A 13503-nucleotide genomic window follows, 5' to 3' on the forward strand; every position below is an offset into this window, starting at 1 on the left:
CCCTGGGTGTACTAATTTCCTCAGTCAATATTCACCCGAGAATGGGCTGCCTCCCTCCAGCTGGGTGGAAAATGTTTTCTCTCTCCAGACCTAAGCTTTCGGCCTAAAATGAGGGGATTGGACTAGATCACTGGTTCCCACCCCTGGCCTCATGCTACAATCACCTGGGGAGCTTTAAGAAAAAAGTGCTGCCTGGTGCACGCCCCACACCAGGCAAATCAGAACCTCTGGGGATGGGATATATTTTCTGGGTTTACTTTGAAAAGCTCCTCCAGGGATACTAACATGCTGCCGACCCTGAGAACCATGGGAGCAGGTGATTCTAATCTGGTAAAAGATGGCACTAAGGCTGCAGTTCCTCTACTCATTCCCAGCCCTGTGGCCTCTGAGTCTACAGTTCTCTCAAGCCTGATGTCAAGGAAATACTTCCCAGCCAGGACACTGAGAGACTTGGAATTTTATGGCTGTTTCCTGAGCGTCCCAGGTCTCCGTTCTTCCTTTCCAAGTCTTTCAATAGAAGGAAAAAAGAGATAAGAATGTGGGCGTGTTGTTGGCAAGAGAGGAGGATGCAAGGGTGGCGCCCCTTAGGGGAAACATGAATGTTTTATTATAGATATGACGATGTGTGTGCATGTGCAGATGTATGTGTGCAGGCAGCATGTTCATGCTGGGTGCCTTTTGTTTCTGCATGCCAGGAGCACCTTAGCCTTCAGCAAAGAATCCTTACCCAGTGCCCAGGGAAGACAGTCATGGCTGAACTGGGACCTGGGCCAGTCATAAGTGTCTGGAACATCAGAGCTGGAGGGAGCCTCATTGAGCCAGACACCCTCATACACCGCTGAGGAGGCAGAGGACCAAGTATTTTAGCTCTCTGAGCCTCCACTTCCTCATCAGTTAAAACCTAGCTTTATAATACCTGCCTGGCTGGCTTCACAGTCCCTGTAATAATAAGAGTCAATGTCAGCGAATGCACTTGGGATGGAGTGCCCAGTTATGGAGATGGAACCGGATAGAGTGTCTTCTGGATGCCAATTTACTGGATGTGGTGGTGGATGAAGGCAAGGCTGGGCAGACAGATGTGAGGGAGGCCAGGGGTTCCACAAGCCGGCCTCCTTGGCAAGGTTGATTGCAGGGGTGCTGTAACCTGGGAAATGCTGAAGAGGAGAGCTAATGCATTGAAGAAGTGACTTGCCAGGTCCACAGCCTTTCCCCTAAGTAGCTGAGAAGTATAAATTCCACTCTCCCAGGGGCCCTGGGCTCTACCATGATTGGTAATTTTCTGGCAAAGGTGGTTTGTTGGCTGCATTGTGGATGCATGAACAGGGGGTCAGAAGGCCTGAGTTCTCATCTGGGTCTGGACTTGAATTGTAGGACACTGTGGAACTCATGGGACAGCCTTGGCCTCAGTTTGCCCTGGCACTCAGTGGAAGAACTGGTGGGACCAGGCTTTGAGAAGGGTCAAACCCCAGACAGGGGCTCATCAGCATCAGGAAGCCTGGGAGGACTCTGACTAGCAACAACCCCCATGTGAGCCCTACTCTGAGTGCTGCAGGGGACGGGCCAGACCCCACCTCAATGTGGGTCCTTCGTTAGAGCCTGGGGCTCAGGACAGAGCTCAGGCCTCACGATCTAGAGTCGATGACGCCATCAACACTGCCCTTTGGGCCAGTCATGTGCTATACCCATCCTGGTAGAGACTGAAAATGATGGTCTCTGCCCTTAAGGAACTCATAATCAAGAGGGCAGAGACCAGCTTGTGAGGATGAAGAGGGCATCCAGGCCAGACCGGCACCAGAGCTAAACCCTGGACACCCTCTCTGCTCTTGGGGAAGGGGCAGTCAGGCTGAGGCCATGTGCTCAGGGTTGGGGGAGGAGGGAGCTTGGGCCTCTGTGGGTGTGGGTGAAATTTTTGTTTTTGAAAAAGAGCACTTTTGTTTTTTGCTTATTACGAAAGTTATACGTGGTTAACACTGAAAATTTTTGTAAAGAGAACACAGAGGCACAAAGTTAAAAAAAAGTAATGAAACACATGAACGTGAATGAATAGATTTTAGCTGCAAGTAGAGGAGGGGATAAAGGCAGGCCAAGTAAGGAAACTGTATGAACCATGATAAGGACAGAAATCATAGGAATGAGGTGTGCGCGTGCGCACGCGTGTGTGTGTATATACATGCAGGCATATGTGTTTAAGAGAGAAGAAGAGGGAGACCAGCTTGCCCACCACAGAAGTTGGAAGAAATAAACTTGGTTGGAGGATGGGGCCAGGTAATCCCAGCGGAACCAGGACAGGTGTGGCTGGAGAGAGGGAGGTGGTGGAAGGATCTGAGCACATAGGCCCCAGCCCTCTCCATCCTGCAGCTTAGCAAACAGGCCTTGTGCCTGGCTCTTTGTTGGCAGGGCGGGGGCGGGGGCAGGGGCGGGGGCGTGGGGGAGGATGCCGGGGCCACGACAGCCGCTGCCCTGCCCTTTGAACAGCTGGAGGCGGCCGACGTGGGCGAGGTCTACAAGCTCCGGCTCGGGCACACGGGCGAAGGCTTCGGGCCCAGCTGGTTTGTGGACACCGTGTGGCTGCGGCACCTGGTGGTGCGGGAGGTGGACCTCACGCCGGAGGAGGAGGCCCGGAAGAAGAAGGAGAAGGACAAGCTGCGGCAGCTGCTCAAGAAGGAGCGGCTGAAGGCCAAGCTGCAGAGGAAGAAGAAGAGGAGGAAGGGCAGCGACGAAGAGGACGAGGGGGAGGAAGAGGAGTCGTCCTCATCAGAGGAGTCCTTGTCAGAGGAGGAGGAGGAGGAGACCGAAGAAGAGGAGGAAGAGGAGGAGTTTGGGCCAGGGATGCAGGAGGTGATTGAGCAGCACAAGTTCGAAGCCCACCGCTGGCTGGCCCGGGGCAAGGAGGACAACGAACTTGTTGTGGAGTTGGTGCCAGCTGGCAAGCCGGTCCTGAGCGTAAGAGGGGCGTGGGGGGGGGGTGGGGGAGGTGGGAGGGGTGGGGAGGGAGTGGTCAGACAGTTCCCCTAAAGGGGGCCCACTGGGGGCAGGGGGCCTAGATCCCCCACACATGGAGGCCAAATAGGTGGGCACCCATCATGGTTCCCAAATAGCTCTCTTGACCTGTGTGTGAAATGCCACCATTGACACTGCTGTTTGGGGATAAGCGTGGCGCTTGTCCTGAGGTTCTCAGGAAGAATTGATGACTTTGGGAGGAGCCCTGATATGACTCAATACAGCTGACTGGGGGGACATGAGGTGGGAGGGTTGCCTGCTGGCTTCATGGTGAAGGAGTCTTGGGTTGGGAGTGGGGGCAGTTTCAGTCCCAGGTTAGTGTACACACATCTGAAGATCCCTCCTGTTCTAAGATATGGCTGGATCTGAGAGGCTGTGCCTAGGTCCAAACACCCCATGGCCCTGAGGCCCTCCACACTGCATCTTTCTGTGTCTCCAGGAAACACCTATGAGGTCCAGGTGGTCACTGGGAATGTGCCCAAGGCCGGCACTGATGCCAATGTCTACCTAACCATCTACGGCGAGGAGTATGGGGACACGGGCGAACGACCCCTGAAGAAGTCAGACAAGTCCAACAAATTTGAGCAGGGGCAGGTAGGGTGAGGGTCTCTGGCCTCTGGGTGGGAGCTGTGGGTATGGTGCCCTCTGGGATTCCCATGGCAGCCCATCCTAGCACAATGGCTGCTGTGTCTGGCAGTGTGACTTGTTCATCCCACCAGGTTTCATGGCAGTACCTCTTCAGTAACACTGATACTTTGTGGAGGGGTTATGACAGAATTGCAGGCAGGGCCCCAGCACCTGGAGCCCATGGGCCAGCTGACCCACAGGAACAGAGAATGGCATTGAGTGGCAGATGCTGAGGCACTTGGCAGGGATGCGGGGGTTCAAGAGGAAGTCCTCGCCCCAAGATGCTGTCTTGGGGGAAAACTAGGGGGAGGGAGCCACTCAAACTGGGCCTTGGCAGGTGAGTATGGTGTAGACATATAAAGGCGACAGTGGAGGATGTTCTCAGAAGATGGAACCACATGAGCAAAGATATGGAGGTGGAAATGGAGGAGGCCAGTTTGGGACAGTGTGTCTTCCAGCTGAGCTGTGGTCAGTGCTAAGCCCCAGTGGATAAGCTTGGATAAGAACAATTTAGGGTATGCGGTGGGTGGGGTCATGAGAGGCTTAAGAGACGGGCTGAGAAGCCAGAACTGTATCCTAATGCAGTGGGAATCCATGAAAAGAAATACACATACCTTACTCTTCCAGGTGTAGTGGGAAAATCATGAAAAATAAAGCCGTCATCTTTGTCCTTCAAGATTTTATAATATCCCCTGGCTAGAAAACTATCTCTTATCTCACCCTTCCCATTCCTGCCTCTACCCCAAAGCCAATTTCTCTCATTAACACAGATTTTTTAAAAATGAACTAAATTAATTAACATATTTCTGGGCTCATTTCTTGATTTATTTCAGGGGCCCCCTGCTTTTTCTTTAAAGAATCTTCCCCTTGACTTGAGGATGTAGTTTATTTCTGCATTTCAGTGTTTTCCTTTAAAAATTATAGCCACATATTTCTGGATTAGGAAAAAATTTCTATAGAGGACTACATAACTGGTACAACTGGTAAAATTTGAACATGGACTGTATATTAGATAATAGCATTATGTTGATGTTAAGTTTTCTGAATTGGATCATTCTAGTGTGATTATATGAGAATATCCTTGTTCTTAGGAAATCCATGTTGAAGAATTTAGGGATGAAGAATCATCGTATCTGCCACTCACTTTCAAATGATTTAGAAAAACATAGAGCAAGAGAGAGAGTGCAAGAGAGATGACAGAGTGAGAAAGCCAATGCTACAAATAAGTGCAGAATCTAAATGAAGGCATATGAACTTTCATCATACTATTTCTGAAAGTTTTCTGTAGATTTAAAATCTTTCTCAAAATTAAGAGTCAAAAAAGTTATATCCAAGAAGGCCCCATTTACTTATAGGGTCCTGGTGTGGTCTGCTTCCTCCCATGCATAGAGCAGTGTGTGCATTCACATGGTGTGATCCACATGGCCCTCTTCACACATAAGTGGTGGGCAAATCCATCTTCAGTTTCTGCCAATCACTTTGGATTTGCCCAGCACTGGTTCATAGCAGGTACTTAATACAAATATGTGATTGAAGCAGATTATGCACACACCTGCACACATTGCAGAGGGTGTCAATGCACCCCCCTCTCCTGCACACAAAACACCCACCACAAATGTGGGCATCCAGCCAACCTATCTTTTCTTCTGCCTCTCAAGGTCACCTTCAGTCTTCCTCTCCTCCTTCCACCTTCCTGGACATGAGAGTGAGAAGATCCCCTGGCAGAGACAAGTTAGGGAAACAATCGTGCAGACCAAACACCAGACTACTAAGTGACATTCTCCATCATCCCCACTCCTGGTTTCTTTGGGTCTCACCATTGGCCTCTGGCTGGCTGCCCTGGTCCTTGGGAGGATGGGGCTGATGGCCAGGTGGGGAGGGGTAGGTCTTACCCCACTGAGTGTTCCCCGGCCCTTCCCAGACAGACACCTTCACCATCTATGCCATTGACCTGGGGGCCCTAACCAAGATTCGGATTCGCCATGACAACACAGGCAACAGAGCAGGCTGGTTCCTGGACAGAATAGAGATTACTGACATGAACAACGAGATCACGTGAGTGTGGGGGGTGGGGAGAAGGGAGGGGTGTTGCTCTGAGGGAGGCCCTGTCTGCCACAGAGGTAGTCCTGGAAGAAGACTGGGAGTGGGCCAGCTGTGACAGCAGAGGGTGAGGGTGAGCTGGGTGACACCTAAGGGTGAGGTGAACAGGCTGTGACATGCAAAAGTAAGGGTGGACTGGGGTACACCTGAGAATGAGGGTAGGCAGGTATGAGGGTGAGGGTGGGCTGGAGGTGATGTCTGAGGCGGAGGGTGAGCTGGGTTATGCCTGAGGGTGCAGGTGGGCTGGGTGTGACATTGGAGGGTGAGGGTGGACTGGCTGTGACGTCAGAGGGTGAGGGTGGACTGGCTGTGACATCGAAAAGTAAGGGTGGACTGGGTGACAGCTGAAAATGAGAGTGGGTGAGTATGAGGGTGAGGGTGGGCTGGTGGTGATGTCTGAGGCTGAGGGTGAACTGGGTGACATCGGAGGGTGAGGGTGGACTGGCTGTGACACTGAAAGGTCAGAGTGCTGTGACGTCAGAGGGTGAGGGTGGACTGGGTGACATCTGAGAATGAGGGTGGGCATGTATGAGGGTGAAGGTGGGCTGGCTGTGTTGCCTGCCATGGCCACCAGAGCAGGTTTGCCCACGTTGCAGGCTGGATGGGCATTGCCTCTCTCCCTCTTCTCTCATTGGCAGCCCCCAGTGTCACCTGCCCTGTGAGATGACAGTAGATCCCCCAGACCAGCAACTCTTGAGGTCCATCTGTTTAGAGAGACAGGATTTCCAATCCCTGTCAGACCCTCCTTGGTCCAGTCTCCATGCGTAGGCATAGCTCACCCACAAGCCTCTCAACATATAAAGCAACTTCTAGTGTATTCTTTTAATATTCTATACCAGGGGTCAGCAAACATTTTGTGTAAAGACCAGATAGTAAATATTTTAGATTTTGAAGGCATTTGGTCTCCGGAACAACATCTTTGCTGGTGTAACACAAAAGCAGTCATAGATGATGCCTAAATGATTGGGCATGGCTGTGTCATTTTCACAGGTCAAAAAATATTATCCTTCCTTAGATTTTTCCTCCAGCCATTTAAAAATGTGAATCCATGCATAGCTTATGGATGTCCGCAAGCAGGGTAGGCCCGATTGGGCCTGAAGGCCGTAGTTTGCTGACTCCTGCTGGAGGCTCACAGCTGCCACATGAGCTGGGTTGGGAAGAGAGTGTTATGTCTTCCCACAGGTCCACACCCCAGGGAGGTGAAGCCACAGCCCCATAATCAGTCAGTGCCACAGCCAGGACCAGAACTCCAGACTGTCCATGTTGAATTGAACGTGTTTTCCATTAGGCCTCATTGCCCCTTGGGTGTAAGGGGCCCAAGGGCAAGAAAAAGGAGAGAAGTCCCCTGGAATGAGTGGAGTGGGACAGAGAAGAAAGCATGAGTGATCCTGAGTGGGCTTTGGGGCTGCTGAGGGCCTGCCAGTGCCTAGAATTTAGTGGGCACCCTATCAACAAATATTTGTTGAATTAAATCAACTTTCCAGCCCATAGCCTTGTTGGGCTCCCCTCTGTGCAGGGCAGGGGGTGGCAGGGTTCTCCCATCTCCCGCCCCACCCTGCCCTACCAGCCCGAGGGAACACTGAGCCACAGCTCACAGACAGCCCCTTGTCATGGCTTTTTGTGAGATCATTGTGACACCGCATAAAGGCCGTAGGACAGCCCCATGGCTGGGAGCCAGGGTCCTGACCTGGAGTCTGACCTCTGCCAGAAACTCATCAGGTCACCCTGGACAAGTCGTGCCATCTTTATGGGCTTTTGTTTCCTCTTCTGATAAATGGGCTTAATGTTGCCAGCCTAACTTCTTAAGATGTTCTGAAAATCCAAGGCATTTAAGCTTGGAAAGGAAAAAGTGCCAGAGAACTGTGGGGCTGGGGACAAACTGTGAACATCCCCAGCTTCCCCTTGCAGCTCCATCAGGGTTAGTAATTCTCTACCACTGATTTGGCATTTCTGGGCTAGCCCAACAATTTAAACATTATTATAGCTTTGTAATCTATTGTAATGCCTGTCAGTACTTGTCCCTCTTCATTATTCTTTAAAAATATTAGCTATTCTTGCCTTTTTCAAATCAAGACATTAAGTGACTTGAAAAAAAAATCCTCTTGGAATTTTGATTGTTATGCCATTAAGTGTATGTGTAGAGAATTGCATATTTAGAATAAGTGCTACCCCCCGGTACACTTTTCCATTTATCCAGCTGTTTATGTACCTCAGTAATGCTTTACAATTTCCTACACATAACTGCTACACATTCTTGTTAAGTTTATGCCCAGGTATATTGTATTTTATTGCTCTTGTGAGTAGAGTCTTCTCATTACTCTTCTTTTCCCCCCTCCCTTTCTCTTCTCCCTTCCTCCCTCCACTCTCCCCTTCCCTCATCTCCTCTTCCCCGTCCATCTCTTTCTCTTGGCATGGCTAGTTGACAGTCCTTTGCTTCCTTTGCTATTGAAGTAGCAGTCCATTAGGGCTCTGTGATGAGCTGGCCTTAACAATCTTCAAGCCAAGAGCAACTCTATGCAAAGCCTACTGTGGGAGCTAGACAAAAAATTATAGAAGTTCAGAAGAAACCAAATCAGAATAGTGAATCTCCCCTTTCTTGGAGAGATACCACCTTTTCTGTCAATACCTACGGCCTTCCCTAGGCTCTCCATGACCTTTATGAGCTCAGAAATAAGGCCTTTGCAGCCAAAAGTATTTGAGAACACTGACATCTCCCTCACTGTTGACATGTCCAGTCAACATCCTCCATGCAGACTAGACCTCTTGGATGCCTCTCTGCCACTCATGCCCTGTCCCCAGTCCATTGGCAGAACCTGTTGGGCCTTCCATCAGAAGAGCATGAGTCCGACCTCATCCCTTCTATCTTCACCATCTCCACCCCCTGATTGAAGCTTCCTGACCTGATCCCTGCTTGCCCAAGGCCCTCCTATTGCCTACAGCAGCCCAGTGACCAGGATCACACCACTTCTCTGCTCCAAATCCTGCAGAAGCTCCTGGTCACTCAGAGTCAAAGCCAAAGCATGTTTGGTGGCCTGCTTGGCCTGCAGGTCTGCTCTATGCCCCTCATCTCTCTATTCTGGTTCCCCCTTGCTCACTCCTTGCTGTTCCTTGAACCCAACAGAAATGGTCCCACCTCAAGGCCTCTTTGTATTTGCCGTCCATGCTCCCTAGCAGTCCTTCCCCCAGTGGCTCCCTGTCATGCTTTCTTCAGGCAGGCCTCTACTCAAATGTCACCTTCTCAGTGAGGCCTAGCATACCCCCTTCCCCTCATTTCTCTTTCTCTGTTTATTTTTCTCTATATCAGCTTATCATCTGACCTACAATAAGCTTGTGTATTTAGGTGCTGCTCATCTCCCCACAATAGAATGTAAGTTCCATGTCGTTAATGACCTCATCTGTTTCATTTACTGCTGTGTCCACGCCAGCACCTAGAAGAATGTCTGGCACACTACAGGCATACCATAAATATTTATTAAATACACTAATGAGTAAAAATGATGGTTAATATGTTGATTTATTCATTAATTTGACAAACACATGCTGTGCTAAGTGCTGGGGGTTAAATAGCTGCTCAGATATGACTCTGTTTTTGAAGAAAGGTTGGTGATGGTCTAGGAGGCTGATGATTTAGGTTTAAGTACTTTCTCTTCCACTCTTTTGTGGCCTTGGGAAAGGCACTTTACTCCTCCGAGCCTCAGGCCTTCCATCCGTACAACGGACATAATAAACCTCACCCACGAAATCATCATGAGGACTAGATAAGAAAATGTGTTTAGGGGCCCAGCACCCTGCCTGATCCCAGTGCAACACAGCAGTAGTTCTTTCCCTTTGGCAATGAGAGTCCAATTACTTAACATGGAAAAGTGGCTTGACAGCTGGGAAAGGCTGCAGGAATGTGTGGGATTATTCTTAAGGAGCTAACACTGTTACCAAGTGAAGGAGGTAAAACACAGGTGACTATAAGGCACAGTGACAGTGGTGGTTGTCTCAGGGTTGACCTCAGGGAGAGGAGGGAGTCGTGGGTGGGGACATCTTTGGGGCGAGATGGTATCTGAGATGGGCCTTCATGAGCAACAGCCTTGTTTGGTGCTTGGTAAAAAGAACATTAGAAATGGTTGAAAAAATGTGATGCAGGTGGCACAGAATTGGGCAATTGAGGGGCACACACAGAAAGGAATGAGTAATTCTATTTGGTGCATAAGGGACGTGAAGGGGTGGGAAATAGGAAAAAATGGAAAGGGAGGCTGGAGAGGAGCAGATGAGGGCATCCAAAGCCATGCTGAGGAGCTTGAGAACACACCCAGGCTTTTGGTTGGCCAGATTTTACAGAGAGGAAAAGACAGAAGCAGGAGAATGCCAGCTGGGGTCAGGCACTGGTGGGAGATGCTGGCCTGAACAGAAGGGACTGGGAGAAGATATAAAGCCATGGAGGCCTTGGCTCCCTGCAAAGTCACCCCAAGGGAGAGCTCCGTGTGGTTCAGGGGCTGTGCTGTCCAGTTGGTAGATGGCAGTCCAGGTCTCAGCAGAACCACTCCTAGCCCTCCTGGCCTCAGAGGCTGTTTGGAGAGCAGAGAAGCCTAAGATGGTGGAAACACAGGGAGGAGGGGGTTGGGGGTACAGTTTATTGATCTGCAATTCAATTGCCGAAAAGCAAATGCTCTTGTTTCTAAATGGAAGATATTTGAGGTCCTTTATAGGGGTCCCAGGCTGGCAAAAAGTAATTAAGATTGTATGAAAAAGCCTGTTTAATGCTGGTTTGCAGCTGTGGGCTGTGAATATTTTGTTTTGTTTTGTTTTTTTAATGCCTCAAGTGAGTTGGATTTAAAAAAAAAATTGTGTTAGAAAACACATAACATACAATTTATTACCTTAACCATTTTTAAGTGTACAGTTCAATAGTGTTAAGTATATTCACATTGTTGTGTATCAGATCTCCAGATTTTTTTCATCTTGCATGACTGAAACTATACCCATTAAACAATTACTTCCCTTTTCCACCTCCCCTGAGCCCCTGGTAACCACCATTCCACTTTTTGTCTCTATGACTTTGAGTACTCCAGGGAACTCATAGAAATGGAATCCTACAGAATTTGTCTTTTTGTGTCTGGCTTGTTTCACTTAGTGTGATGTCCACAAGCTTCATCTGTGTTGTAGTACATGACAGGACTTCCTTCCTTTTTAAGGCTGAATAATATTTCATTGTATGTGTGTGCCACCTTTTTAGGTGGATTTTAATGGGGTGTCCCGGGATCTGAATTCTCCCTTGGGTCAACCTGGGCTCTGCACACAGCCTCACATCCCTTTGGTAAAGGTCTACACTCATCCAGGCTTTTTACAAGATTGTGATATCAGGAAATTTTATATTTGAACTCCTCCTGCCTTCTCTAGCTTGAGAGGCCCTGCTCCTTGGCCACTCTGAAAAAAAATGACAGTTTACAAAGGCACTAGATTGATTTTTTTTATTAATAGTGATGTCACATTTAGAATAAGAAGAGACTAGTCTTTCCTTCCCTCCTTTGTGCTGCTCAGACAATTCCTGGGGTCTGAGGGTTGGCACCACCTTAGGCAAAAGAATGCTAGAATAAAGAATGTACATCTTCAAGGAAAGAGTGGTGGCTAATTAAGAAACTTAGGAGTTGGCTGGGCGTGGTGGCTCATGCCTATAATCCCAGCACTTTGGGAGGCCAGGGTGGGTGGATCACAAGGTCAGGAGATTGAGACCATCCTGGCTAACACGGTGAAACCCCATCTTTACTAAAAAATACAAAAAATTAGCCAGACGTGGTGGTGGGCGCCTGTAGACCCAGCTGCTCGGGAGGCTGAGGCAGTAGAATGGCGTCAACCCGGGAGGTGGAGCTTGCAGTGAGCTGAGATTGTGCCACTGCACTCCGGTCTGGGTGACAGAGCAAGACTCTGTCTCAAAAAAAAAAAAAAAAAAAAAGGAAGAAGAAGAAAAAAAGAAACTTAGGAGTTATCTCAGGAATTTTGAAGAAGGGGATGAGAAAGGTTTACCCCCAGAGGAGACAATGGCTTTCAATTCTATTGATATTATGAGTGCCTTGTATGCCAGGGGCTATGGATACAACAATGAGTAAGCAGATTCTGCATTCGTGGGGTCATAGTTTTCTCAGTAGGAGGAACAGACAAATATACTCCCTGAGCAACCTCTTCCATCCTTATCACTTCGATTACCATTTATTTGAGAATAATGCTCAAGTTGTATCAGTCAGAATAGGCTAGGTTCTGCTAAGTAACAAATAGGCCTAAAATGTCAGTGGCCTAACACAACAAACATTTATTTCTCACTTATATGTCTGATGTAGGGTATCAGGGGACTTTGCTCAGCATGTTCACTCAGGGACCCTGGTTGATGGAAGCTTTTCCTCAACATATGCTTCTGTGATCATCCTTATAGTGGAAAACTGATTTGACAGATCACACATTGACTCCTAAAAATCCCTTACAGCCCAGGGATTCCATGTATATTAACTAATAACCTAAAAATTCAGTGTTCTTCAGCTTCCAAAGCTATGAGCCTCTAATGTTTGGGTTTCAGAATACATGACAGAAATGGTGGGATATTTGGGAGTACATTGTCTTTAATTAGGGTATCTTTGTTAAGTCACTTAATCATTGGCTCTGCTACTTTGTCACCCTGTCCACATTTATTGGCTTGTTGATTAAATGAGATTGTACTACTTTCCTTTTTCTTTCAATACTCTAACTAGCTGCATTTTTAAGATCTGCAATAAAGTCTAATGCAGTCAATTTCAAAGACAAAGAGGCAAATGCCAAAAAAAGCTGGGAATATGTTTAGTGTCCTGGGTTTCATCCACATTTGATGTGATATTCTATGTTTTCTCTACCTCTGTTCCCAGCCCTGAAACAAAGATTTATGTTTTAATTGATGGCTTGGGGGTCCTATAAGATCCTTAATAATTAAAGACAGATACCGTTCTTGAATGTTGTTTCATGTGGCAAATATGTTGGGTGGGATTTCCAGAAAGGGTTGAACAAAAAGTTATTAAATTTTTTTCCCTTAAATTTTATCTAACAAAAAGTTGTCCTCTGGAATCTGCCATTCCTCCAGGGATCCTAGAGGTCCCAGAATGTTGAGACAGAAAAGACCTTCCAGGTCATCTCACCCAGCCTTCTGGGTGGTACAGTTTAATCCCTAGGATCTCACAGCTTGTTAGGGGCAGAGGAGGGAAGCAAATCCAGAATTCCTGAGTTCCAGATCCATGCTTTTGTCATTACACCACTCCGCCAGGATTTACTCACACTGAATGTTGTCCAGACTTTAGCTTATAAGCAAAATGGAAAATTCTGTATGAAATTATTTATATTGTACAACACTTAATTTTGCAATCTCCTCATTCAATTTTTTACATTCAAGTGGAGTTTATACTTTTAACAGTTTCGAGCTTTTGGTTCAATGCTCAGTTTCAACCTCCTGCTTACTGAAGCCCTTACTCTTTCCTTCCATCATCCTTGTTTAGGAGTATGGGGAGCTTATCTGGCTCAGAACACCTGCATTCCTCTCATCTCCTTTGTTCACTAAAAATCCCCTGCCTGGTCCCCTCCCTGGTATCCAGAAGCCTGGTTGACCAGGATGTATTCCTGGAGGAGGAAGAGGCAGGGATCAGTAGGCCTGGTGTCCTAAATCTTCATGTGTGCTTGTTGGCACTGTGGGGATAGAAGCTGAACGCCCAGCGCTCAGGCCATACCTGACTCCTGCTTTGGTTCTGTTGGTACAAGGAGCAGGTTCTGAGAGGA

The 13503-nt window shown here is 48.2% G+C and overlaps 1 protein-coding gene across 1 annotated transcript in view; it reads left to right on the forward strand.

Annotated features, from left to right (window-relative positions):
• LOXHD1 (lipoxygenase homology domains 1) overlaps nt 1-13503 on the forward strand; it is a 179654-nt gene that overhangs the window by 94570 nt on the left and 71581 nt on the right. Inside the window, exons 19-21 of the mRNA XM_030810026.1 lie at nt 2476-2965; nt 3440-3594; nt 5549-5682. Coding sequence (XP_030665886.1) covers nt 2476-2965; nt 3440-3594; nt 5549-5682 — 779 coding nt within the window. The remainder of the gene's footprint in view (nt 1-2475; nt 2966-3439; nt 3595-5548; nt 5683-13503) is intronic.

Source organism: Nomascus leucogenys, chromosome 4 (genome assembly GCF_006542625.1).
Source record: "Nomascus leucogenys isolate Asia chromosome 4, Asia_NLE_v1, whole genome shotgun sequence".
NCBI lineage: Eukaryota > Metazoa > Chordata > Mammalia > Primates > Hylobatidae > Nomascus > Nomascus leucogenys.